The sequence below is a fragment of the Trichosurus vulpecula genome, chromosome 7, assembly GCF_011100635.1.
Source record: "Trichosurus vulpecula isolate mTriVul1 chromosome 7, mTriVul1.pri, whole genome shotgun sequence".
Taxonomy (NCBI): Eukaryota; Metazoa; Chordata; class Mammalia; order Diprotodontia; family Phalangeridae; genus Trichosurus; species Trichosurus vulpecula.
Window position 1 is genome coordinate 146,369,360 of NC_050579.1, and position 27,941 is coordinate 146,397,300.

Consider the following 27,941-nt stretch of genomic DNA (forward strand, 5'->3'; position numbering starts at 1 on the left):
ATATTGCAGGGTGAATACTATAATGCACTGGTTCCCAACATATGATCTGTGGATTCCTGGGGATCCCAAAGACCCTTTGGGGGGTTCCCAAGGTCAAAATAATAATAATAATAGTAAAATTTCATAAATTCATAATAACCAAGACTTTATATAACCCATACAGATTTGAGAGTGTTGTGGGGAGACCAGAAAATTTGAGGATCACTGCTATAGGTATACCAAAGTGGAATATTTTTAGGGCTGAGCTTTATCCGTAATAAAACCATTACTCCCACAGGATAACTTTGTGACCTGTAGTGGAAGCTCAGTGTTTTATGGCTTTCCTATTCTACTACTTTCTCTCTACCAGAGGATTAGAACAAGACTTCCCTCTCCTTTGACTTGAGGGGCAGTATGTACAGTAGAAATCATGCTGGATTTGGACTGAGGGGAGCTAGGTTCAAACCCTAACTGTGCCATGTACTCTTTGGATGACCCCAAGCAAGTCACTTAACTACCAATGGCCTCAGTTTTCTCATCTATAAAATGAGGGAATTGTACTAGATGGCCTCTTGGGTCCTTTCTAGCTCTAGATCTAAGATCCCATGTCTTCAAGAACTTTTAAAAGTGACTGCTTGAATAGAGACATCTATCCTTCTGGTCTGTTCCTTCAGAAATGGTTATAAGATATGAAATAGATTTTTTTAAAAATAAAGCATTAAAAAATAGAAAACTGAACAGAACTTTAACTTGTTTTTTATCATATATGTATATATAATAAAGATGTAATGTAGATAATATATATGTATATTGTGTATATATATATATATATATGGAATATATATTTTCAATATATAGAAGGAAGGAAACAAGCATTTATTGAGTTCCTATTACGTGCTGAGTGCTTAACAGATATTATCATTTGATCCTTACAACAACCCTGGGAGATGTGCTACTATAAGATCTCCATTTTGCAGTTGAGGAAACTGAAGCAGACAGAGGTTAAGTGATTTACTCAAGGTCATTCGTGTCTGAGGTTCCACTTGAACTCACATTTTCCCTAGTTCTGTCCACCATCACCTAGCTGCCTCTCTAGAAAATGTGCAGAGGACAATACAAGATCAATCAAGTGCTAAGTAATCATAGAGCTGGAAGAACCTTGGTGTCATCTAGTCTAACTAACCTTCCTCATTTTTACAGATGAGGGCACTGAGGCCCAGAGAGATTACATGATATGCATAGAGTGCTGGACCTGGAGTCAGGAAGACTCACCTTTCCAAGTTCAAATCTAGCCTCAGACAGTCCTAACTGTTTGACCCTTGGCAAGTTGCTTAGCCCTGTTTGCCTCAGTTTCCTCATCTGAAAAAATGAGTTGGAAAGAGAAAGATGGCAAACCATTCTAGTATCTTTGCCAAGAAAACCCCAAATGGGGTTGTGAAGAGTCAGACACAATTGAAAAATGACTGAACAAGTTAACATTAATATTAAGTATGAGAGCCAGGATTCAAAGCTAGGTCTTTTAAAATTCAAATCCAGCATCCTTTTGATAATTACATGCTGTGAGGAAGACCCATGAAGGTAGTTAATTCAAAAAAGATACGGGAGTTGGACTTTGTGCCAATTAAGAACAGCGTGCATTTACGTAGAGCTCTAAGATTTGAAGAGCACTTTACAAACCTCTTTTTAATTCTCACAATAACCCTTTCAGGTAGGTACTATTATTATCCTCTTTTTACAAATAGGGAAACTGAGGCAGACAGCGGTGACTTGCCCAGAACCACATAATTAGTTTGAACTCAGGTTGTCTGGACTCCAGGTTCAGTACACTATCCCCTGTGCTATCAGCTGCCTGATCTCTAAGGCCCCTCCCAGCTCTAAGATGCTAAGGGAGAAGTTGTGTACTTGTCACAAGACCATAGATTAAGAGTTGGAAAAGCCCTTAGAGATCAACTAGGACAATCCTCTCCTTTTACAGATGGCAAAACTGAGATTCATAGAGATTAAGTGATTGAGATTAATTAGATTCCTCATTTTAATAATAATTTCTCATTCATTAATGAATTAATAGACATTAACTGTCCACGGCCACACACAGGTCCAGGATTTGAACCTAGATACTTTGGTTTCAAATCCACCATTCTTTCCATGGCATTTAGGTTCAGTTTTTGGCTAACAGTAGTATTAATAACACTTTATATATATCATTCTCTGGTACAGTTCTTGGACTAATCGGTTCTTCCGGTCCTGCTGCTGTCTACAGATGTTCAGGACATTCTTCTTGCTTCCTCAACAAGTTCCACACCTGGTTCACAATCTTCCTCTTCTCCCCAACCCCTGCCATCCTCCTCCCAGTCCCTCAGGCTCACAATCTAGGTGTCATCCTTGCCTTCTCACTCTCTCTCACTCTCCATATCCAATTGGTGGCTGAGGCCTGTCAATTTCAACATCTCTTGAATATGCCCCCTTCTTCTCCTCTGATACTGCTATCACTCTAGTGCCTGCTGTCATCACCTTATGTCTGATCTACTGCAATAGCCTGCTGGTGGGTCAGCCTGCTACAAGACCCTTCCCACTCCACCCCCCCACTCAGCCACCCAAGTGTCTTGCCTAAATCACCAGTCTGATCATGTTAGCCACATACTCAATAAACTCCAGGGGCTCCCTAACACCTCCAGTATCAAATTTAAAATCCTTTCTTTGTGGTCAAAGCTCTTATAACTAACTCTGCCTATCCCCACAAATACCTTTCCAGGCTTCTTATACCTTATTATCCTCCACATGCTCTTCGATGCAGGTACATTGGCCCCCTTGCTCTTCCATGAATATGATATTCCATCTCTGGCTTTTTTTTTCTGACTGTCTCCCATGGCTGGAATACTCCCTCTCCTCTGGAAACTTATTGGCTTTTATCAAGTCTCAGCTAAAGTCCCACCTTCTGTAGGAATTCTTTCCCAATCCCTCTTAATTATAGTGCTTTCCCTCTGACATTTATTTCCTATTTGTTCCGTACATATTTTGTTTTTACACAGTGATTTGCATGTTGTCTGTTCTTTTAAATTGTGAGCTACTTGAAGCCAAACACTATATTGTCTGCCTTTCTTTGTATCCTCAATACAAACCTGACAACTCGCAGGTGCTTAATAAATGCTTACTGACTGACTCTAGTCATTTGAGGGTCACATTCCAAATCAGGAGTATGTTTTGAACAAAATACAATTAGCAAGCATGGTATGTGATACACTTAAATTCAATTTCCCTGGCATATACTGAGAAAAAGTGATCAAATGTCAGTATGAAATGATTGTCTCAGAAACACACAAAATACCCCTTGCACCTGTCTTTAATGTGTCTAGGATACTTTATAAAACAAAGCTATGAGGACAGTATTACTTTTTGAGGGACGCTAATAATGCCACATTAATGGATCAAACCTGCTTAGATGTTCAAGCCTATGCCCAGCAATGCTCTGTCCAGCATATGAAATGAGTTCTTCCCTGTCAGACCTGCAATAGTAATCCCTTGGATCCTTGGCATCACAGTGATGCCACGTCTCTTCTTCTGGCTACTTAAGAAGACAGGGGCAGGTATGGATTTCTGACACAGTCTGGGTCATCTGAGAGGCAGGGAATGATTGACTCATGTGGTGTTCCAGGGAAGTTGCCTTGCCCACAGCCATGTAGGTAGCAAGCATCTGGCATTTGAACCTAGCACCTCTAACTTCTGAACCAGTGATCTTTCTACTGTCCTACACTATCTGACTTAAGTCTTAGTATTTCATTTTTACCTTTCTTCATCCACTCTCAAGGTGACAACATGGTGCTGACCCAGAGTCTAAGGGCAGAAGAGAGTCCCCCTTTGGGGCAGTGAGGTTTAAGGCACTGTGGTATAGTGGAAGAAGCCCTGACTGGCCTTAGAATTAGGAACACTTTGGGTGCCCATCTTACCTTCCGCATGAACCTGCAAAAATCCCTTAACCACTCTGGTCCTCAGTTATAAATCACCTATAAAAATGAAGGGGACACTGCTGCCTCACAGGTCCCCTCCAGCTCTAAGTATATGAACCTCTGATCTCTAAGTTTCTTTCTAACTCTAGATCCTTTGATCCTATGAAATCTCAGATGCTATACTGGTACTCCTGGAATACGAAAACAATGCAAAGAAGGGCTCTTCCAGGGAACCTGTCTCCAGATGATACATTCAGAAATCAAGAGAAGAGCTTTGGGTGGCCCCCCTGTGGATGATAGTGGGAAAACATAAAAAGGATTTACATAGGATGAAAAGGTATACAAGGTTATACTATATGTAGCAGTGGAAGGCATACCACACTGATGAAATCAGGGTCCATGGATGTATCAAAGTGATTTGAGAGAGGGAAGGAAGATTACACTCTTGCCTCCTGTTACAAGTCATCCCTGGTAACTAATAAGCAGCAAATGGGGGTTGAGGGGATTGTAGATCACTACACATCCAAAAATCTAGACAAGAGCTTTCTTGGTGTCCTTGTACCTGCTGCTTATAGAGTCTAAAAAGGCAGTGGTACCTAGGCTTTGGGAGAAAAGTCCTAGGAAACATCATCACCAATATGGCGATCCATCACTGAGGTGATAGGCAAATTCCCTGGATGGCTTCATTCCCAACAACTAGCAATCTACCCAACGGAGTGCTTCTTCCCAAGGTTCCTAGCTCCACTCACCTTGTAGTGGAAGAGAAACAATCCACAGAACAGGCTGTACAGGTCTGCAGTGAGGAGGTTGAGGTTGACAGATGTTGCACTGGTTTTCTTTATGACTACTGGCATGAAGCTGTACAGGCCAAACATGCAGGCGCTGAAGCCAACGTACAACAGCCCTGTGGGAGCAAGCACAGGGCAGAGTGAATGACCTATGGTACCCTCTCCAGAGTACAGTATTATTCAGGAGGCATGAAAGATATAAACTGACAGAGGAAAAACTCAGGACCTATCCCATCACCCATAAAAGGAACTCCTCCCCCCATCCCACCACCTGTTTCTCTCCTTCCTTTATTTTGTAGTACAGAGCCAAGACTGACTATTAAAATGGTTAATTTCTGAATGAGGACTTCTTTACTACTTCTAATAATAAGTCATGTATATATTTTTTGCAGCCACTGAGAATATAAAGATAAAAGCATAACAGTGCCTTCCCTCAAAGAGATTACATTCTTTCCAGGGAGATATGTATATATGGAAACCTATATGAAACAAATACACACATATTAAATAATCTATATGAAATACACACATACAAAAATTTTGGAAGGATGGCACTAGAAGCAGAGGAATCAGAAAGGACCTATGTAAAAGGTGGCATTTGTGCTGAGTCTTCAAGGAACCTAGAGATTCTAAGAGATAGAAGGGAGGAGGGAACACATTCTAGGCACAGGAGGACAACCCTTGGTGATGGAAGAAGGTGTATTGGATTTGAGGAAAAGAAGGAATGGCCACCTGATACCTGAAGAGTGGTTAGAGTCTTAGCCTGGAAGACAGGAAAACTTGGTTCAGAAGTCAGTATAGTGTAGTGGAATGAACCCAGAGTGAATGGTTCAAATCTCGGCTTTGCTACTCCCTGTCTGCGTGTCCTCAGGCAAGTCACTAACCTCTTTTACCCTCAGTCTTTTCATCTGCAAAATGGGGGGTACAAGATGATCTCTAAGGTCATTTCTACCTCGGGATCTCAGCTACTGTATTAAATCCCACCTCCTGCACATACTAACTATATAACCATGGGCAAATCACATCATTTCTCAGAGCTTCAGTCTCCTTATGAGTAATAGAGCCTATAGGAGTTTTCTTACATGGTTTGTTGAGAGAGTCAAGTTAGACATTACATAAAGCACTTTCTATTTTAAAGTGGTATATATCAGCCATAAATCTAGTGCTTAGCATGGTGTCTAGCACATAGTAGGTACTTAATAAATGTTTATTATTTGAGTTATTAAAAAACTAAATTATAGTCAAAGGCTCTTAGTTTCACCACTTATAAATTTGTCCCTTTCTTGGGGAATGAGACTTTTCAATTAGCCTGTGAAGTGAATATGAGATTGGTACCATGCATCTCTTCTAGGTATGAAAAGCAACATAATCTACAAAGACCAAATTCATTGAAGCAATGGTATTTATTCCCATTTCTATAGGAAAAGAAGTAAATCTTTGCTCTTTTGTCATGAGGATCAGTTAAAGGAATTGGGTAAGTTTAGTCTGGAGAAGATAAGATTCTAGGCGAGCGTAATAGGTTCCTTCAAGTATTTAAAGGGTTGTCCTGTGGAGAAGGGAATTGAATTGTTCTATTAGGCCCCAGAAGTCAAAACCAGGAGCAATGAGTGGCAGTCACAAAGAAACCAATTGAGGCATTATGTCAGAAAACAAATGATAAAACCTTAACAATTATAGCTCTCCAAAAGTGGAATGAGATACTTTGAAAAACTGCAGACTTCTACTCCTTTAATATTTTCAAGCAAAATCTGTTTTGACTACTTTGGCACGTGTGGTCTAATGGAGATTCTTTTCATGAATGGGATGAACGAGGTCACTGCTGGGGTACCTTCTAAATCTTAAATTCTGTGATTCATTGAGTGAGCTCTGCTAGATGACAGGTGATAAAGATGAAAAGAAACTTGCTTTAAAAATCCGCTAGAGGTCAATTTCTCATTCTATACAGCTTTTTTGTATATCTGCAATCATACATATGAGTAGTAGGAGAAATAACTACCATGAGAGTAGACTAGTTCTTTTCATTAAAAGTATTGAAATCATCCTCAAAGTCTATTTGGCTCAGCGAACTGAAGGCTCAGATAACTGATATTGCTTTTGGGTCACCTGAGTACAAAACGCCATGCCCTCTTTGATGCTTGCATAGTGGACCACCATGGGCAACATTTGAGTCTCAGGAACTGTGTTCATCTGAGTCATCAAGGTTCCTCTGCTGAATATCCTGATGAATATCCTTTTGATTGTTATGGCTAAGTAAATCTCCTGTTATTCATTGTTAAATTCACTATTACTGTCTCATTTCATTCCCATCTCAAACCTAAACTGTCAGAGAACTGGCCTGATCAGCCCTAATCTGCAACAACATATGAATTCTGTGACTACCCCATATTGGGAAATCTCTAGTAGTTATGTCTTTGCACCAAAATTCAGATATCCATTTGTCATTTTCCACCTACTAATACTGATGCAAGCCACCAACAAATCCATTAAGAAAAGACTCTCCTCTGTCTTCAAAGCACAAGAAATAATAAAATTCAGTAGGTCTGGAGACATGGGGATAGAATAAAGACAAATCAAATTTAACATTTCCAAATGAAAAATGTAAATGTTTCTGATTAGGGCCTAGTCAGATGGCTTAACCCAAATTCTTAGGGCTTCTGTGGCTCTAATAGGAGAAAAAGCATTTTAAGCTATACTTAATATCTCTTTGACTACAAAATCCCATGAGGCTTCCAAAGAAAAATGTGATTTGGTCGTAGGAGGAGTTTTTACACAGTATGAATCCTAAATACATTTTAGGCCCTTAATGAAATACAAGTCACATCAAATCTATGGCCCTCCCCTGCTGCAACCCCCACCCCCAAATGCTAATGGAGGAAAGCTCTAGCCAACAGCCCCCTCTAGTGTGGTGGAATCATAGAAGAGGAAGCTGGATTAGCCACATATCTACTAATGGCATCAGCCCTACAGTGGATGTTTCAGCTTTAATAATAATACCATTGTAGGCTTTAGGATCCTCCCTCAAGAATTCATGTTCCCTAATATAAAAAAAGGTGAAAATTATTTTCTTTGCCCTTGGGTTTCATGCTTTTTATAATTTATTTGCCTTACTACCAGCTCATTAAAAATGCAAAAGTTAAAGCCTTTCTTGCATGATCAATGTATAAATATGCATGGAAATGTATTTGGCTTCACCTTTGGAATCTCAGATGAACACAACAGGAAGACACTGCTTTTCTAATCTGAGCATTGGTGGGAGACAAGGTGCTCCCATGCTCATTCTTCCCAAGAATGGATCTCTGCATTCTCTGAGACACTGTGGGAGAGTCAAGGAAGGGTTACATGTTTATACTTCTGTTCTTAAAGTGCCTAGAACATTATGGACTCTCAATGAGTCTTAAACAAGTATGTGATAGCAACTTGCAGCTGTAATCAGGAAAAAGAGCAAGGCAGAAAGATAAATATGCAGCAGTCTCTTTGCCATTATTCAGCAGATAACTCAAGCCACCACCAAATCAATTTTTTGGCTATCCATTTTTCTGTACATTTCACGCAATATAATGACCTGCTCCAGGGCATGAATGGTGGCATGGAGTGGTGAAAAGAGAACTGTTTCTGCAGTCAGAAAAACCAAGGTGCAAATCTCACCTCTGATACACACAGGCTGTGTGATCTCAAGCAAGGCACTTAACCTCTTTGTGCCACTAGGCAACTCCCTAAGACCATAAGTTGCAGAACAAGTACTGATCTGCATTGTCCAGGCCCAACTTTTTACCCCCTGCACCAACCAGCTGCCTTCGAGAGTGTAGACTTTGGAGACAGTAGACCAGAGTTTGAATTTTATCTCTGCTGCTTAATAACTCCATGACCTTGGGCAAGCCTTTCACAGCCTCAGTTTTCTCATTTATACAATGAAAGGATTGGACTAGATGACTTTGAAGGTCCCTCCCAGCCCTGAAATCCTCTGATCTCAAGGGGGAACTATCTGTAATAAATGCTTTCACATAAAGTATGTTCCATTTTGTTCTCCTTCACATGGCAAAGGTTCCACCAACTGACTAATGTGCATCAATATGTTAATCCTTCTGTTCCAAATCTAACTTTAAAACCTCCAGCCCCTGTAAATTTGTTGGTATTGATCTTATGCAGATCATACCCCCTCTATAAGGTGTCCCAAAAATCTTAGTGCAGTTTTAAGCATTAATAGCTTCAATGGTCTTCAAGACTTCCTGTGCCCCACTTACCAGTCAGGTTCTCCAAACTTAGCCAGATTGGTCCTCAGATAGATATTTGATCTAAAAAGAGGATTTTATCTGAAGCCTTTCCCAGCTTGGTAGTACTTGCCAGAGCCTGGGTTGCCTTGGCATTGCCTTCAAGAACCCAGGAACAGCTCCATGCTATAGTATTTATAACAGAGTAATACTGAATTAGTGGCCACCAGACAGGAGAGCTGTATTTATTTGGCTCTCTTCATTAGCAGGAATTCTTAAGGAATCAAAAAGGTTTAAAACCCTAAAACAGAGTGTAAACAAAAGCTCAGTCTGTCATTTTGCCAGATGCAAGGTATATTGTTGGTGAGCCTCTAATGAGCATGGCAGTCTTTGAAAAAATAAATTATTAAGTTGTAAATAAAGGTTAACATAGCAACAACATATACTAATTTGCTCGCTCTTAGCCCGTCTAATATGCTGTTTGGACTTTTAGGCTGTAGCTTCACAGCTGAGCCTAAATTTTGCTAAATTTTTGATAGGGTTAGAGACTGGGCAAGGGATTTCATTGGTACAAGGAACTCCCAGAACCAACAAATTTACTTCATCCAAAGTAGGTGGGCACCATAATTATAAAGTGTCATTTATTGGCTTTCTTAAAGTGAACTAATGGGTTAAGTGACTTGCCCAGGGTCATATAGCCTTGTAGATAGCACTTAAAGTCAGATTTTCCTGGCTTTGATGCCAACCCCCTATTATGACTGTAGAGTTATAATATTTTTAAAAATTGCTCAACTTACTAACAAAAAAACTCCTCAAACAACATTGGATTACAAGATTTTTTGATTATTTTGATAGTCAAAATAGTTAAACTAGTTTTGTCCACAGGAAGACTTTGATCTCTGACCTTTTCCTGAACCGAGATGGTCCTCCTCTTGCAAATTTGAAATTTATTTATGCTTGTCATTATCTGTATACTTTCTCCATAAATAACCCCCATGACAATGCTATTGGGAAATGGGTATTGTGTTTAGGAAGTTGTTCATTGCTAGAGGAAGCCTTGGCACTTCATTTTGCCTCTTGTTCTACACACTTGAATCCACACCTCTTCTCTGTAGCCATAGGATTAGTGTGGTAGATAGAGCATTGGATCTGGATTCATATCCTGCCTTTCATACTTGTCTGAGTGACAATGGGCAAACCCCTGACCCTTTCTGACCTTTAGTTTCTCCATTTGTAAAATTGGCATAGTGATAACTGTAGGTAGTTCTTAATGTGTGTATATCTTAGATTCCGTAATGAAGTCCAAGGACCTCTTTTTCAGAATAACTTTTTTAATTGCATAAGATAAGACATACATAGGATCACAATGGAAACAATTACATCAAAATACAGTTTATCTATATCTGGGTAGCTAGGTGGTGCAGTGGATAAAGCAATGGGCTTAGAATCAAGAAGACTCATCTTTATGAGTTCAAATCTGGCTTCAGACACTTACTAGCTGTGTGACCCTTACCCTGTTTGGCTCAGTTCCTTATCTATAAAATGAACTAGAGAAGGAAATGGCGAACCAACCCAGTACCTTTGCCAAGAAAACCCCCAAATGGGGTAATGAAGAGTCAGACATGACAGAAACGACTGAACAACAACAAATCTGTGTATCTATCTATGTATCTATCTATCTATCTTCATAGACTCTAGGTTTAGCTGTCTTGTCTGCAGGATTTTCGAGCCCTCCAGGATTGTTGTGAGGTTTAATCAATTATAGAATCATATATTTGGAGCTGGAAGGAACCTCAGAGATCTAACTCTCTCATTTTACAGGTGGGGAAAATGATGCTGTGGGACATGAAGTGACCCATCCAAGGTTACACAGACAGTAAAAATCAGAGATCAGACTAGAAATTTGGTCCTTCTGCTCCAAAGCCCTTATTATCTCCACTGTACTACTCTTTGAACTTTCAAGTGCTATATGAATGTGAGTTATTATTAGTGTGGCCCATTGGTCTCACCTTCTCTTTTGAAAGGATGCACATTTAAAAATTTGTTTTTGATTTTAAGAAAGCCGAAGCAAGACGGTCTTGCTGAGAAGCAGCTTTGATAGTGGATTGAGAGCCTACCTTTTGCCTCATAGAAGCTGTGTGACCCTGGACAACTCACTTAACCCCTCAGTGCCCTGCACAATTCTCTAAAAGTTATAGAGCAGGTAGCAAACTGCAATGGTAGAGAAGATTGCTATGCCAATAAAGTTACAGGTCTTGAAAGAAGGAAAGATAAAAACAGACAGAAAGAAAGAAGGAAAAAGAAACCCTGACTTCAGAATGAGGTCATGACGACAAGCAGGCTCAACTCAGAAAGGGAAAACTGTTAGAGAAGGCTAGGTTTGCTAAGTCATTTGGGTCCTTTTGGCATTCAGAAAACAAAACAAAAACAAACTTATAGTCTCTAAACCCAAGTAAGATGTGACATTTCAGATTTTCTCTAGCCAGGGGCACTTGGATTTTAGAACAGTTTAAAGTTAGTTTATGCATTCTTAACACAGTTACAGCAGATGAGGAGAGAGCTCAATGAGTTATTTATTAGTCTTCCTGCTGTGGCTAGAGCACCAAGGCTCTGGAGAGGATGTTTTCACTGAGTTGGGTTGTAGGTTTTACTGACTCAGTTAGCTAATCAAAACTAGTTCTATTGAGTAGAGAAAAGAACTCTTCTAACTTAACACTTTCAAATAATTGTCGTCTGCAGTTGGCTGATACAACGGGAGAAAGAATAATGAAACGAACAGCAATTCATTAAGTGACATTTTGCCAAGGAATTTAAAAAATGATAACTATATTATCCCACTTATACACTGTCCTTTTCTTGTTGGTTTCAAAAATATGTAAGATTTGGGGTGGGATTGGAAGTGGTGGGGGCAGAGGGGTGTTAGTGAGTAAAGGGAACTTGGAGTTTAATTGACACACTCTCCAGAAGGAAGGAAGTAGAGAGAGGGAGGGAGAGAGGAAGAGGAGGAGAAACCAAGACAGAGGCACAGATTCTTGGGGCCCATCTCCAAGGGTACTTTCTAGGGAAGTTGTAGTTCCTTTGCCTACACTCTAACTCTTCCTCATACAGTGGGACAGGTACTGGTATGGCACCTGCAGATACCTAGGAGTGAAATTAAATATCTTACTTGTAGCTTCTTCCTCTGCTTCCCCAAATCTCCCTTGGAATTTGCTCATGAAATTCAAGATGAGAGGTCAGGCTCCTTCCTTGACTAAGGAGCTGAGAAGTTTGGTCACGATGAAAATGATAGCTGATGTTTATATAGTGCTTGAAGGTTTGCAAAGATACGTAAATTGCTCTGTGTAACCACCACAATCACTCTGTAAGGTAGGTACTAAGGGTGTTAGCATTATTCCCATTTTAGAGATTGGGGAAACTGAACCTCAAAGAAGTTGAGTAATTTTACCTGTGGCTACAAAGCACATCTGACACTAAATGTCAAAGAGGGGATTTCAATCCAAGTTTTCCTGATTCTGAGTCTAGAACTCTAGCTATGATACTAAACTACTTCTGTCCTCTCTGAGAATTGCAAAAAAGTTCGATCTTGGAGTAAAAAACAACAAACTCCCCAAATGAAACAACAAACCTTTTGCTAACCCTCAATCTGAAGGGGTCAAAAGCAAACAATGAACATTATATGTCTATTCCTGGTCAAATTGAGCCCTTTCCAATCACTGTCCCTAAGCAGATCATTCTATGATTAACCTAACACATCTGATTGCCTTCCCATGTCCCATGAGCATTTCTAACTACTCTGGTTTGACATTTTCATGGCAGGATAAGAGCACAAAAATGGAACTCTCTTTTAATGGTGCATTCAGCTAACCCTGAATTAAAAACTCCCTTGGAAGCACATATGACATCCACATAATTAGCAGACACATTCTTTCTGATCATTATTATTACCATCAATATCAAATTAATTCCTACTCATGGGATACTTGATTTGAAGGGTTACCAAGCATTCAGAGCATTTTCCCATGGTTCTGAGATGATCAAAATCAAATACATCCACAACCTGCAGCTTGTTTCTTTCTCAGCTCCAACCTACACCCCATCCAACCCCTTTTGGAAAAAAAAAACCCATTTCACTTAATTCAACACTCTGCTTCAAAACTTCGAAGAATGAGATAGTAAGGCTGATAGGTCTGTGGGCCCCCGAAGACAATAGATATGAACCCCAGAGAGATCTAGGAATAATAGGATAATTTAAGATATGCCTGCAAAGAGATTTCTGTAGGCAGCCGGTTGACCTTGGATGCAGGAGGTGGTGCTGGGGGAAATGACACTGATGGATTAATATGCCTTATTTTGAAGCATGACTAGACAAGCCTTCAACACACCATTAGATCACAACTTACTTCAGGCAGGTGGACCCATGGTTAAAACATGATAAAGAGAATTCCATCTAGCAATGGGGACACACAATATCATGATCTGTCTGTGCAAGTATAAGGACCTCAGTAGCCTCTCTGCCCTACCACATAAAGAACCAGGGAAGTTAGAATTCCCTGAGTCACCCCCAAAGTAAGGCCTGTAGTAATGTCATAAAGTCCCTTGGGAAGTTTATCAACTAGCTGTCAATTCTCTAGGCATTCCACACATCCCCTCCTTTGACCCAATGAATCAGCATCAGTCCCAGAACCTTAATCAACATACCAAGTGCAGGCTTTCCCCCAATGATTGGTCTTGCTTGACTCAGATAGGAACCCTATAAAAATTCACTGGACTTTCCTGGTTTTGGGGGTGCCTGATCGGGGGATTCCAGAGCACCTGACCTGTTTCTATCCTGTTCCTTCTTATTCTGAGAATATTCCTTTCAATAAAAATGGCTTGCTTCATTTTCTCTTTGCTAGCTCCTGCTTTGTGGCATTTCTCTCTTCCTTGTATGGTACCTTGAGTTTTCAAACCTCAAACAGCATAAAGACAGCATATACAAGAACAGACACCAAGCATACCATCCTACAGACTTCAAAGCCCTGAAATGTTGCTCCTTTTAGCCAATTGGCTTAATATATGAGGTTTATAAAATCACCTTGGATCATAAACCCATTTTCTAAATTGAAAAAGGAAAAAGAAATTTGAGAAACAAGTGAAGCCCAGGATGTGCAGAATGACTATAAACCAGCTCAAAGCATGGCTGTTATTTTCCACCAAATCCATTTGGAAAGCAATTAACTAGTTTTGTGCAAACAGCTCCCATCAGAAAAGGAGTTTATGGGCTCAGAATGCCTTGTACAGTCTGTTTTCTTTTATGTTTTTTTAAAGTCCCTTTATTTTTTCCCCTTCCCATATAAACTGTAAGTTCTTAATGACCATATCAGTTTTCTCACTGTTGCAGTGATTTTCTTGATCATGCCAAATTGCCATCCTTTTCATCCCTCCAGATTTAGGACCTGTTTCATTGCTATTTGCGGGGAGGGCTGGGGTGAAATGGAGTGTTACCCAAAGACATCCTTTGGCTTCCAATCTAATGGTGGCCAGTCAATGTCAGTGGTCAAGGAGCTCAATTAGGAATTGTTAGGGAACATAAACTTCCAGTCTATGACCCTTTGTAAGGGTCAAACTCTAAAAGTCTTTATTATTTTCTTGCTCCTCCTACTCCTTTATACCTCACCACCATCTTCGCTCCCACACAAACACTATTCCATCCTTAAAGAAAATGCCTATGGGTTCTCACAGGCAGGATCTTCAATAAGGTCGATTATCTCCTTACCGATTTGCCAATCCCAGGGCACCTTCAAGAGCTCCTTGTGCTCCATTATAGCCCTAGAAGAGAAAAGAAGGTGAAGGTGAGAAGTAGGAACACAGTGGAATCTATTTCTTTCCTGATTCATCCAGGTGACCATCACCCCTTGGATATCATTAAAAACAAAGCAAGGGCAAGAAGACTCTACAAAGCACATTAGGACAAGCCTATTTAGTCAGTTGGAGATTTCCCTCTGAATAATTTTAGTCCACAGAGATGAGAGTAAATCATTTAGTCACTCAGACCTTTTAATGACTGAATGAAGCAAATTATCTATCCATTGTCTCCACTCTTTCCTCAGACTTCAACCCCTACCCCAATGTATTTGGCTGAATGTTCTAAAAAAAGATTATAGTTTCAAATCTCCTGAGTTTGAAGAGGTTAATCAGGACTTTGTATGAGCAGTCTGTAGAATATAGGAGTCAGAGGCAATTGTGGGAAGATGGTGTGTTATGCTATGACAGGGCTGTCCAAAATATGGCCCATGGGCTGCATGCGGGCTGCCTACAAGCATAGAAATTGACATAAATGCTTTAGTAAATGAAGGTGAGCTATCACAGAGCTCGCACTAAAATGGCTAATCAAAACATTCTGTCTATCGTTTCAATAAAAAGTTTTAAAAATACCATGACTTTTCATAGCACTTGCTAAATCTAAATGAGGTAAGACTACAAATTAACTATTATATTAATATACTGTATTCTTTATTCTGGGTGCAGCCCTTGAATAATTATTTTATTTTAATGCAGCCCTAAGATAACCTAAGGTGGGACAGCCCTGTGCTAGGGCAAAGAAGAGTTCAGCTGTCTCTTCCGTCCCCCTCCCCAATACCTCAGAGGTGTTTAGAATATACGGTTACTTGAACTTGACAAAAACACCGTATAATACTTTGATTATTTGGGCTCTAAATGATAGATACATTATGCTGAAGGCTCACAGAGTCCTAAATGCTACTGGGCATTCCTCAAATGTAGCCCTAGCAAAAAGTTATCTTTTGTGACTCTTAAATTTAAGACATGTTTCACTGGGTAGAGGAAGAGTGGTTAACCTAATGACAGACTTTGGCTCTCAATCTAATGGTGGCCAATCAATGACAGGGAGCAGGAAGTTCAATTAGGGAACAATAGGGAACATAAGAGTTCCAATCCTCGATAGCTCACTTGAATCTCTGAAACCCCAGTGATCTTTATCGTTCTCTTTGCCTTCCACACCCCATTAGTCTTACACTTTGAATTTCACCCAAATACAGATGTTAGCTCCTTGTTAATTTAAAATTGAATTCCTCTGTACCAAAAAAAAAAATAGGAAAGCCAATTAAAGTTGTAAATAGTGGAACTGGGATACTTTTTCCTCCCAACCCACCCCTCCCCACTGTCACACACAGAGCACTAAATTTAGGTGGTGTTTTTCTTAAAAACGTATATTAAGCATAAAATGAACAAGAAAGCAAGAAATGATTTCTGGCATGGGCCTTCTCTCTCCATTGGTCTGCCCACTCTGGATTTCTTTATCAATATTTCAAGTTAGATAACTCTTGAAAAATGTTTATCTTGTACATATTTTATCTTATTGTATATTCCCAGAGTTGGAAGGGACCTCAGAGACCAACTATTACCCATAGCATGCATTAGCCCCCAAGAAATATCTGTGGTCTGCTTGAAGATAGTAATAATATTTAGCATTTACATTGTGCTTTAAGATTTGTGAGGGCTTTACAAATATTGGGTAATTTGATTCTTACAACAACCCTAAGGTGTAGGGGCCATTATTGTTTCCATTTTATAGATTGGGAAACTGAGGCAAAAAATTAAGTGACTTGCCCAGGGTTACATAGCTAGTAAGTGTCTGAAGCTGGATTTGAACTCAGATCTTCCTGACTCTATGTCCAGTGCTCCATCTACCATATTACCAGATCTCCAGTAACTATGGAGTGGGGAGAAACACTACCTGTTAAAGCACCTACTTCTATTTTAAAAGAACCCTAATACTAAGAAATGAACTTTGAAGATTATTTCAGGCACTGAATCAATGGGGCTACAACTTAGTTGCTCCATATGTATTTTATAGAGTGGGTTAAGGTCTACACTGCAGGGTTAGAATAATTCCAAAGTCATTCTTCACCATCCTAGTTAAGGGTTCCAATCCTATTGATGAAGAATTGTGCTTTGCACATTAAAAAATTAAGCCAACAAACTTTTATTAAGCACTTACTATTTGCCAGATTCTATGCTATGTCCTAACAACAGAAAGGCAAAATCACAGTTCCTGCTGTAAAGGAACTCATGTTCTAATTGGCTGGGGTGGGGGAGACAATTCACAAATAACTATGTACATACAAAATATATACTGTACAGTGAAAATAGAAGGGGATCTTAGAGAAAAGGGGCTTGGGGTAAGCTTCATATATAATATGGGGTCTGAGCTGAATCTTGAAGGAAGTCAGGGAAGCCAGTAATAGTGAGGGAGTAAAGAATTTCAGGCATAGGGGATAAAGAGTGCAAAAGCCTGGAGACAAGAAATACGATAGAGTATTTTGTTTAGGAACTCCAAGTTTCAGGGTTGGTAACACAGAGTGTATGTGGTAAAATTAAGTATATGAAGACTGGAAAGGTAGAAAGGGACCAGATTATCAAGAGCTTTAAATGACAGATAAGTTTATGTTTGATCCTGGCAGCAATAGGGAGTCACTGACATAGTCAGATCCATGCTCTTAGCTTGGCAGCTGAGTGGAGGATGGATTGTAGTGGAGAGAAACTTGAGACAGGGAAACAGAGTTAGAAGGCTATTGCAATAGTCCAGGTGAGAGATGGAGGGCCTGAACTTGGGTGGTGACTATATGAATTGAGAGGAAATGATTCTAAAGGTACTCATACATGATGATTTATAATTTCCAATGACAAAATATTATTAACTACTGGGTCTTTCCCAGAGGGCATTGTGTCAGGGCCTATATAGACCATTGCACATTCTAGGGCCTCCTGCAGTGTTCTAGAGGCCATTCCCTAGGCCAGATCCATTTTTCCCTGTCGGCTCCTGCCTCCTGACTTGCTTCTCCAGAGCCATACCTCCACCTGCTCCTGCCTGTTATGAGGCTGACCTCCTGAAGCTTCTGAGACACAGCATCATTACCTGCCATGAGGTTGGACCTTGAAGGGCAAATGTGAACAGCTAATCACCTGCCTCTCTTAGATGAGGGCTCTCCCCAGCCACCATAACTCTGTCTTGACTCATTTTTCATTGGTAAGCATATGTCAGTTCCCTCATACTCTCTCCCAGTGATTCTGAACTCCTGGCTCTGGAACTGCAAACCTTGTTTCCTGTCTCCAAGTGCTTGCTTCCTCAGTTCTATCCTTCTCAACCATTTCTGTAAATGTCCTACACAAGATCATCTTGCTTCTTCCTCTTTTGTCCTCTGGAATGCCCTATACCCAATGAAGAAATCTGTTTTTATCTTAAACTATTTTTCTTTCTAACTCCTTCTGTCTCCTTGTATTTACTGGGGCCTGATGACATCTTATTTCCTGCCACTCTTTCCAGTACTGGTTGTGCTTTCACTTGAACCATCTGGCCATGGTAGGGGCGAGGGGTCAGAATACTTCCTCTACTACAATCACTCATCAACCTTTCCTCCTTTGAGGTTTACACTATTCAAATTTGTCACCAAATCTAGATCCTGATCATTATCTTTTGACTTCCAGGACATTCTTCCTTCAGTGCCTGGCTCACAGTCTTTCTGCTTTCATACCAGGAGACCTAACGTAGGTATTGATACTTCCTCAAATACTCTAACATTCTTGTTAGAGTTCCTCAATCAACTCAATTCCCATGACCTACTCCTCTGCCTCAACTACAAAGATAGTCATACCCTTGATATTGCCATTGCCCATAAGCATTCCACCTAAATGTTCATGAATTTTGAAATTCCTTTATCTGATCATAATCCTTCATTATTCTTCTTTTCGCTCTTTTTTTTTTGGCCAAGACTAACCCCTCTAAATGTACCTTCGATCTCATTCCCCTCCTATCTTCTCCAGTAGATCACCCACTTTATCAGCCCCACTCTTTATCTAATCTTTTCTTTCTCCCTGTCTACTACTGGTTCCTTCCCTGAGACCTATAAACATGCCCATGCCTCCCCTGTTCTTAAAAAATCCTCTCACTTGATCCTACTATTCCTTCTATCTCTTGTCTTATATTTCTCTTGATAGATTGTCAGCTAAACTCTTTGAGAAAAACATCTATGGTAGGTAGTCTCTTCTTCCTTCCTTCTGAATCCTCTAACTTGGCTTTTAACGTTATCTTACAACTGAAATTGCTCTCCCAAAATTACTAATAACCTCTCCATTTCCTAGTCTATTGGCCTCTCAGTTCTTATCCTTCTTGACCTCTCCACAGCCTTCAACACTATTGATTGCCTACTCCTGGATACTCTCTAGATTTTTGTGACACTGCTTTCTTTGGATTCTTCTCCTACCTTTCTAACTCCTCTTTCTCAGTCATCTTTGCTGGATATTCATCCAGGTCACACCCACTAATCATGGATGTCCCAAGGTTCTGCCCAGATCTTCTCTCCTTCTCTATCTTAGTGATCTCATTAGATCCTATCGGTTTGGTTATCTACATACAGATGCCTCCTACATCTACGTATCCAACTTTAACCTTTCTCAGAAGCTCCAATATCTCATCAACTGCTATTATACATTTTGAAAAGGCTGTGCTAAGGGCAACTCAAACCGAACACGTATAAAACAGAACTCATTACCTCTCCCCCCAACCCTCTCCTCTTCCAAGCTTTCCTACCACTACTGAGGCCACAACCATCCTCTTGGTTTTTCAGCTTCCTGAACTCCATGTTATCCTCAACTCCTCCCTAGCACTCATTGCACACATTCAATCTGTTGCTAAGTTTTGGTGTTCCTACCTTCATAGCATCTCTTACATAAGTCCACTTCCTTCCACTCACACAGCAGCTTCCCTGATTCAGGCTCTCATCACCTCACACATGACCTATTGCAATAGCCTGATGGTTAGTCTCCTTGCCTCATGTCTTTCACCATTTTAGTCCATCTTCTACTCAGGTGCTAAAATTGTCTTCTTAAAGTCCAGGTATGGCCATGTCACTTCCTTACTCAAACTCCAGTGACTCCCTATTACCTTCAGGATCAAATGAAAAAATTTCCATTGGAATTTTGAGCCCTTAACAACCTGACTTTTTCCAGTCTTCTTATACTTTATTCCCCTTTATGTACTCTACAATCCAGTTACACTTGGCATTCATTCTGTTCCTTGCACTTTACCTTTGAACCTTTGCACTGGCTACTCCTCCCCCTATGCCCGAAATGCTTCCTTTCCTCTCTTTTGCTTCTTCATATTCCATCCTCTGCAGAAGGCCTCTCCTGGTGTGTCCCATTCCCAATTCACTACTAATGCCTTCCTCAGAAATAACCTTCTACTGTATACATCTCCTATGTACCTAGTTAATTGTGTGTAGTCTCCTCCTTTAGAATGGAAGCTCCTGAAGGGCAGGGGCCTATGTTTTTGCCTTTCTTTTTCCCCTATCCCAAATGCTTAGTTATACAGGTTTGCATATGCACAAATGCAAAATATATAGAATTGATTCAAGATAATTTATGCAGGGAGGAGAGTGATATAAAGATTTAGCAGCTGAGAAGACCAGGAAAGCCTCTGGGTAGAAGGTGATATTTAAATTTATTTTTAAAGGAAATGAGGAACTCTAAGAGGGGGACTGACTTTTAGGCTGTGAGACAGCCCTTGTGAAAAGAGTAAAGGAGTTGGACTGTTAGGGAAAATGCAAAATCAAGTGAGTTTGGAGCATAGTGTACATAAAGAAGAAGAATGTGTAATAAGGCTGAAGAAGCAGATTGGTACCAGGTTATGAGGGCTTTAAATTCCAAGCTGAGGAGATCATATTTGCTACTTGAAGTAATAGGAAGCTACTGAAGTTTATTGGATAGGTGAGTGACATGGTCAGACCTGTACTTCGGGAAAATCTTGTTGATAGCTATTTTGAAGATTAATTGGAGAGAGACCTGAGGCAATCTGAAGGCTATTTCAGTAGTCCAGGCAAATATCAATAAGGTCTTGAACAAGAGTGGTAGCTGTATCATTTGGAGAGAGGGGACGGATGTGAGAGATAATGTGGAAGTAGAAGAGATAGGATTTGGTCACTGATTAGACATATGGAGTGAATTAAGAAGTGAGGAGTTGGAGAAGACACTGTTCTTACAAACCTGAGGACTAGATGGATAGTGGTGCTCTTGGTAGTAACAGGAAAGTTCTCAAGTGGAGTGGGTTTTGGGGGAAAGGGGATGAGTTCTGTTTTGTACATTCTGAGTTTGAAATACCTAACAGGCAGTTGGTGATGCAGGATGAGTTCAGTAAAGAAACTCAGTCTAGATATGTAGTTCTCGGGATCATAAGTACAGAGATGAAGATTAAGCCCATGTAAACTGATGAGGTCACCAAGAGAGTGTAGAGAGAGAAGTGGGCCCAAGAAAAATAAATAATTTCTAAAAAATAAAAATAACAGGTACATATTCCATCATGGTAAATCACTGCTCTGAAGGAACATGTACATGGGTGGCTATTTAATTTTAAACAATAGATACCTATTTAATTTTAACTAAATTTTTATACCAAACTCTGGTATATAGTAGATAATAAATGCTTGTTGAATTGAAAAAAAGCTCTCTAGGCAGTGGATTAGTTTCTTGATACATGCTAAGAAGAGAATTCTTATGCCTCAAGAGTTATGTGGTTCAGTATAGGTAAGGCCTTGTCACCTTGTCAAGTGCATCGGATCATATCATTTCCATTTATTTCCTACAATGCACTAAGTACCACCCTACTGGTCTGGAAAATCTGATGCACTTCTACATGTCTCCTAGAAAATTTGATTCAAGTCTATTGCAAGCTAAATACAAAGGAACTAAACTTCTAGGTTAAAAGGAAGACTTTCCTTACAATTAGAGCTGTAACAATATGGAATACCTGCCCAGTGAGGTAGTGGGTGCCTTTCACTGGAGGAGTTTAAGTAGAAGTTGAAAGGCCATATCAGGATGTTGTGATGAGAACTCTTGCATCAGGTGGTGGCCAATTGGATGACCTCTGAGGTACCTTCTGGTTCTGAGACTCCATTTTATAAAAGTGCTGATTAGTAGTTTTCAGACCTTAAAAGAGGCGTGGGTGGTGGGTGGTAGGGACATAACAATTATTGCTGATTTTCATGAGAAGTGACCAAATCCACTAAATATAAGAAGCAAGGGACAGAGATAGAAAAGCAAGAGAATTGATTAGTGATTTGTACTCTAAAATGCTTTTTCTTTCTACTCACAGCTGAATTCCACTGAAGAAGGCACCAAAGAGTCCAATCATTCCTAGAAATTCAACCCGGCTCAGGGTTCGAATGATGTATTCTTCCCACACATTCGAGATGCCATAGAGTGTGGCTCCTCCTAGGACCAAGAGGTCTCCTATCAGCTTGTTTTCTCCTGGAAACCAAAAACATATAGCACCACATGAGATTATCCATAAAGGGAATCCACCTCTGCCACAGTGAACTAAGTGGTTCTTGCATTTACCTTAGAGATCATCAAACCCAGAGATTTCAAACTCAAATAGAAACAGGGACTTCTAATCCATCCATAAGGATCCCTGGGCCACACATAAGGGCCACACATTGACTTAGCTTCAAAATGTAATATTATCTATGTTTTATTATATTTTTATTTATTTTGTTAAACATTTCCCAATTCCATTTTAATCCGGGTTGGGTGGCTCTTGGGAGTATTGTGGGCTTCATGTGCCCTTAGATGATGTGTCTGCCACCTCTGAAGGAGCCCGACCCTCTCCTTTTGCTTGTGAGGAAATTGAGGCACAAATCAGTTAAGTTATTCACCCAAATTCACATGGAACTAAATGGCAGAACAAGGTCATCTGACCTCAAACCCAACACTTCTTCCATTATTAATGTGACTATAATATTTTCTGAGGGCAAAGCATTTCCCTAAATGAGGTAAATGACATCACCTTTTATAGCCCACTCACTTAGAAACCTTTCTTGAATAAGGAGAAAATGCCTCATGTCCATTATATGCACAGGACACACCTATTTCAGTGTAGCTTAACCGTTCCCTGTGCACATGGGGTAAACAAATGCTACATGGACCTGCCTGAGAGACAAGGGCCTTGGGAGTGACCCCATTAGCCCTGAATTTCACTCCCTGCTATAGTAAGATGGAAGCAAAGCATCCATCAAGTAGGAATTTAACAGTGGACAAAAATGTATACTTTCTAAAGAAATGAGAACCCAAAGAAACTACAGGCTGAAATTTCTAAGTTCCTGCCCTTTCGTTTAATATAAGTATTATAACATGAAAAATAAATGAAAGATGGATATTTTCTATTATGGAAAAAGTATGTTATAAATCTTATATAGTTTTTTTTTGGTTTGAACCTAATATTTCAACAAATTTCTCACGTAAACATTAGCCATAATTAGCTCAATATTCCTGCTGAGTGTAGCAGGATGTGTAACGGATGAGGGAAGAGAAGGAAAATGGGCTTCCATGACTACAATTTCTGGTCCTGTCCCACTGAGTATAGTTCCCAGAGACATGCCAACATGCATAAACAGATGTTGTTGTTATTCAGTACTTTCAGCTGTATCTGACTCTGTGTGATCCCATTTGGCATTTTTTTTTGGAATGTTTTGCTATTTCCATCTTTGGCTCATTTTACAGATGAGGAACTGAGGCAAATAGGGTTAAGTGACTTGCCCAAGGTCACACAGCTAGTAAATGTCTGAGGCCAGATTTGAACACAGGAAGATGAGTCCTCCAGGCCCAGCACTCTTTCCACTGTGCCATCTACTTGCCCCTAATAAATGATTGTACAGCTCTGAAAGAGGGTATGGGCTGAAAGGTCTACAAAAATGGACAGGACAACTTTACCTATGAAAAAATGGCCAGTTGAGATGAATAGTAAAGGAAGCTATGGATTCTAAAAAGCAGATGGGTCTTTTCACCCTAGGGTGCTGCTTCCTCCTTCCAGTGTTTCCTTCCCAGCCCTTCCCTCAGAACCAGTTCCAGCCACCTTCAAACATAGCCTTCAGGGAGTCTCTGTTCCAAGATATCCACTGCTGTGCATTCTAGGATGGGTGTGCCTCCTGAGGTAATTTGAGTGGGGAGTTATTAGCCGCTTGGAGGTAACTGGATGGTAACTTCAGGGCTTTCTGGCTTGCTTCCTTCCCTTCTTTTGTTCTTCCCCTCCCCTCTCTTTCCTTTCCTTTTTCCCTTTCTTCCTCCTCCTCTCTGTCTCTCCTTCCTTCTCTTCTTTCTCCCCTCCCTCCTTCCTTTCCCTCCATTCCTCCTCCCCTTCTTCCTTCCCTCCTTCTCTCCCTCTCTCCCTCCCTCCTTCCTTTCTCATACAACTTACTGTACTAGGAGAGATAATAAGACCTGGCTCCTGGAGGAAACAACTAGGTGGCCATGGCATAGAGTGCTGGATTTGGAAAAACCTAAGCTTGAGTCCTGCCTTACATACTAGCTATGTGACCCTGGACAAGTCATTTAACCTTTCTGCCCCTCAGTTTCCTCCTCTGTAAAATGGGGGTAATAAATAATTGCACCTATCTTTCAGAGTTGTTGTGAGGCTCAAACGAGGTACCATATATAAAATGCTTTGAAAACCTTCAAACACTATTTTTTTTTCCCACTGAGGCAGCTAGGTAGCACAGTAGGTACAGTGCTGGACCTGAAGTTAGGAAGACTTGAGTTAAAAGGCTGCCTTAGATACTTATTTGCTGTGTGACACTGGGAAAATAATTTAATCTCTCTTGGCCTCAGGTGCAGCGAGTAGAGCACCAGCCCTGGAGTCAGGAGGACCTGAGTTTGAAACCAGCCTCAGACACTTGACACACTTACTAGCTGTGTGACCTTGGGCAAGTCACTTAACCCCAATTGCCCTGCCTTCCTCCCTAAATAAAAAAAAAGAAATGAAGCCATTCTTTAGGAAACTGGTCTAGCCAACATGGCCTTCTAGTTCTTCCTCACATTCAATGTTACATCTCCCATCTTCATGCCTTTGTATGGGCCAATCTTCATGCCTGGAAGTGTTCTCCCTCTTCTGATCGGCTTTTTAGAATCCATACCTTCCCTTAAAACTCATCTCAACCAGCCATGGGACCCTCCCAGCGCAGATAGTAGCTCCCCACTCAAATTACCGTGCGTGGGAGGCACACCCATCCTAGAATGCACAACAGTGGATGTCTTGGAACAGAGACTCCCTGAAGGCTGTGTTTGAAGGTGGCTGGAAGGAGGAAGCGGCACCCCAGGGTGAAAAGGCCAATCACCGTCATCCTGAGGCTGGGTAGCCTTTGCAGAAACAAGCACTTAGCCTGGGATCTGGGCTTTTCTGCTCTCCTCTTGAAGGACTGAGAAAAGCTTCAGTGGAGGACAATGGTTGGGACCAGTGAACACTGAGTCTAGCCAGCCCAGGTAGGGAGAGATGATCCCTGCTATCCCTCGACACATTTTTTTTTCTTTCCCGTGCCTCTGAGCCAGGAAGAAAGCAGCTGTCCTTAACTGCTGCACACCTTTAGAGTCCGGGCTTCTTTTCCCCTGTAAGCAGGTATCAACGCAGGATAGCCCTGGCTCCTTGGTTCCTGCCCTGCAGCAGCTGGCTGGCCTAGTCAACTGAATCTAGTTTTAAACCTAAAATAGCACTAAGACTCCTGGAACACCCTGTATTTTGTACATGCTTCTATGTTTATAGGTTGTTTCCTCCAATAGAATCTAAACTCCTGGAGGGCAGGGGCTGGGCCATTTTTGTCTTTATATTGCTAGACCCTAGTCAAGTGCCTGCCACACAGAAAGCGCTCAGTAAGCACTCATTGATTACATAGGCTTCTCAATATACCTGCTTCCTCTATTTTGTGAGGAACACTTTGAGACAGTTTTAAAATTTTTTTTAAATAAACAGACCAGGATTATACATCAAAAACTTCCTCAAAGTAGGTTCTTGAGAAACTATATAACAATTTTGAGTGTAATACATCTCTGGACATTTTTTTTTTTTGGAATTGCCTTCAGAGGTTACGTCCCAGTCTCTTGATCATCAGTAGTGATGGTAAACCTGGGTCCTTTGAGATTGGATTAGATTTTTGAAAACAGCTAAAAACAATTTTTGTCAGTATTGGGGCTTAGTGGTTGGCAGGACTGGCTAGACGGGAGCTGTCTGGGAACTAGAAACTAGACAGTCTTGCTGAGTTGAGACAGGAAATTGGGGCAGGTCTCAGCAGCAAGTGGAGGAAGGAAGCTAAGATAAGTAGGTGGGTAGACTCAGAAATATTCTCTGTTATCTGGAGAATGGTTGGAATTTCCAGCAGTTTGGTGGTACAGATGGCAGCAGGGGTCTGGCAGCAAACAAGAGGTAGTGGTCCAGGTAGGCAGATGGTTATCCCCAGGGAGATCTGGCAGTTATATAAATAGAAATTCCAGGAGAAAGACAGAACATACAATCAGAGCAGCAGGCTATAGGCAGAATTCTCAGCAGGCAGGTAACCTTTCCATTCCTGTGGCCTCTCTCCATCTCTTTTATATTCTCGCATAGCTTATAAATCTGAAAGAACTGCATACCTGTCCTGAGCAATGGCAACATCGTGGAAATAAGCCTCAAGGGATCATTTTGAAGGATATATTTGGTATAGGATTCCATGGGTTCTGGCTCTTACTTGTGATTCTCTCTGGGGGGGTCCAGAAGATCGTGCTTTTAAGAACATATATACAAATACTTGTTAAGAAGAAACAGTGCTATAATTGCTAGCCTTGGGATGTCTGATGAAATCTCATGTACACCAGCTAACTTTTTTTTGCCTTTAGCTATAAAATGACATTTGGCAAATTCAAAGATTTAACTACATTTTGCAGAAAAGTTAAATTATCACCTAAGTTTATTTTTATAGGATGGGAGTTCCAATCTTTCTTTTAAAAATTCTGAAAACAGATCATATGGTTTCATTGACCTTTGGTTTATTTTAATGCCCAATTTTGAAAAAGGCACTGTGAACTCTCTGTTATCTAGGAATTCTATTAACTGAAAACTCTAGTGATCAGCACTTTATTAATACAAAGATAATTGAAGTTCATCACAATGACCTCACGTCCTTGCAAGATTCTGAAATGTCTTCTGGCTCATCAAAAATTAAATTGATTTCAAGAGTGGCTTTTTGTTGTGCATTTTATTAAATTTGAATTCTTTGGAAATTAATGATCCTCCTGTAATGTATATGGCAGACTGCTAAGAGAAACAGCACGGCATGGTGCAAATAGCTCTGGATATGAAGTCATAAGATGGGAGTTTAAGACTCTGGTCTTTCATTTACTAAGCTTGTGATACTGGACAAAGGTACTTTGTCTCAATTTCCTTATTGATAAAATGGGAATATCAAGGATTGTATTACCAAGCTCGCATGGTTGGGGTGAAAATTGAATGATACAATGTATGTACAGTGTTTGATAATCCTTAAAGTGTGACAAAAATGTTAGCTATTATTATGTAGTGGGGGTGAGGGACACAACCTCTTAAATGAGAGAATTGGATTGGGTAACCTTTAAGCTCCCTTTCTGGCTAAAAATCCAGAACTATATTTGTTTTCCCTGCTTCTCCCCAGTTTCCTGATCTATATATTTCTTATCATGACTATCCGTCAGAGTTTTTGGTTGGTAATAAGTTTTTGAGATTTGGGTACCAATTAATTTAGATATGATCTTCTTTGACAAGTTTCAGAAAAGTGATGCACCATTTTTTGAGGGACAAAATTTGTCCCTCATAATCATAAATATATAATCAAAGACCACATGGTGAGGATGAGTCCAATAAATATTTTTTAAAAAGCATTTACCGTAGGAAAGGCACTGGGCTGGGGATACATGGCCAAAAGAAAGCATTTTCAGCCCCCAAAGATTTTACATTTTTTTCCAGTGGGCTTGGAGTATATATAGATAAGTTTTAAAAAAAACCTGAGGAAAAAGAGAGAACTAAGCAATGGGGGAATCAGAAAAGGTTTCCTCCAGTAGATGGTGGTTTGATTGAGCCTTCAATGTGCTGGGAGGCCTTCTACTGGCAAAACTTAAGTGAAATGTGCTCATCAAGTTGAACCCTGTGGGATAGTGTTTTATGATAAAGGCATCTATGAGAAGCTTTTGGATTTGTC

At 40.4% G+C, this 27,941-nt stretch overlaps 1 protein-coding gene across 1 annotated transcript in view; it reads right to left on the reverse strand.

Moving 5' to 3' along the window:
- The window catches only part of SLC35F1 (solute carrier family 35 member F1), a 148,522-nt gene that overhangs the window by 45,178 nt on the left and 75,403 nt on the right, over window positions 1-27,941 (reverse strand). The window contains exons 5-7 of the mRNA XM_036768254.1: window positions 22,062-22,218; window positions 14,675-14,727; window positions 4,673-4,827 (exon numbers count right to left, since the gene is read on the reverse strand). Coding sequence (XP_036624149.1) covers window positions 4,673-4,827; window positions 14,675-14,727; window positions 22,062-22,218 — 365 coding nt within the window. The remainder of the gene's footprint in view (window positions 1-4,672; window positions 4,828-14,674; window positions 14,728-22,061; window positions 22,219-27,941) is intronic.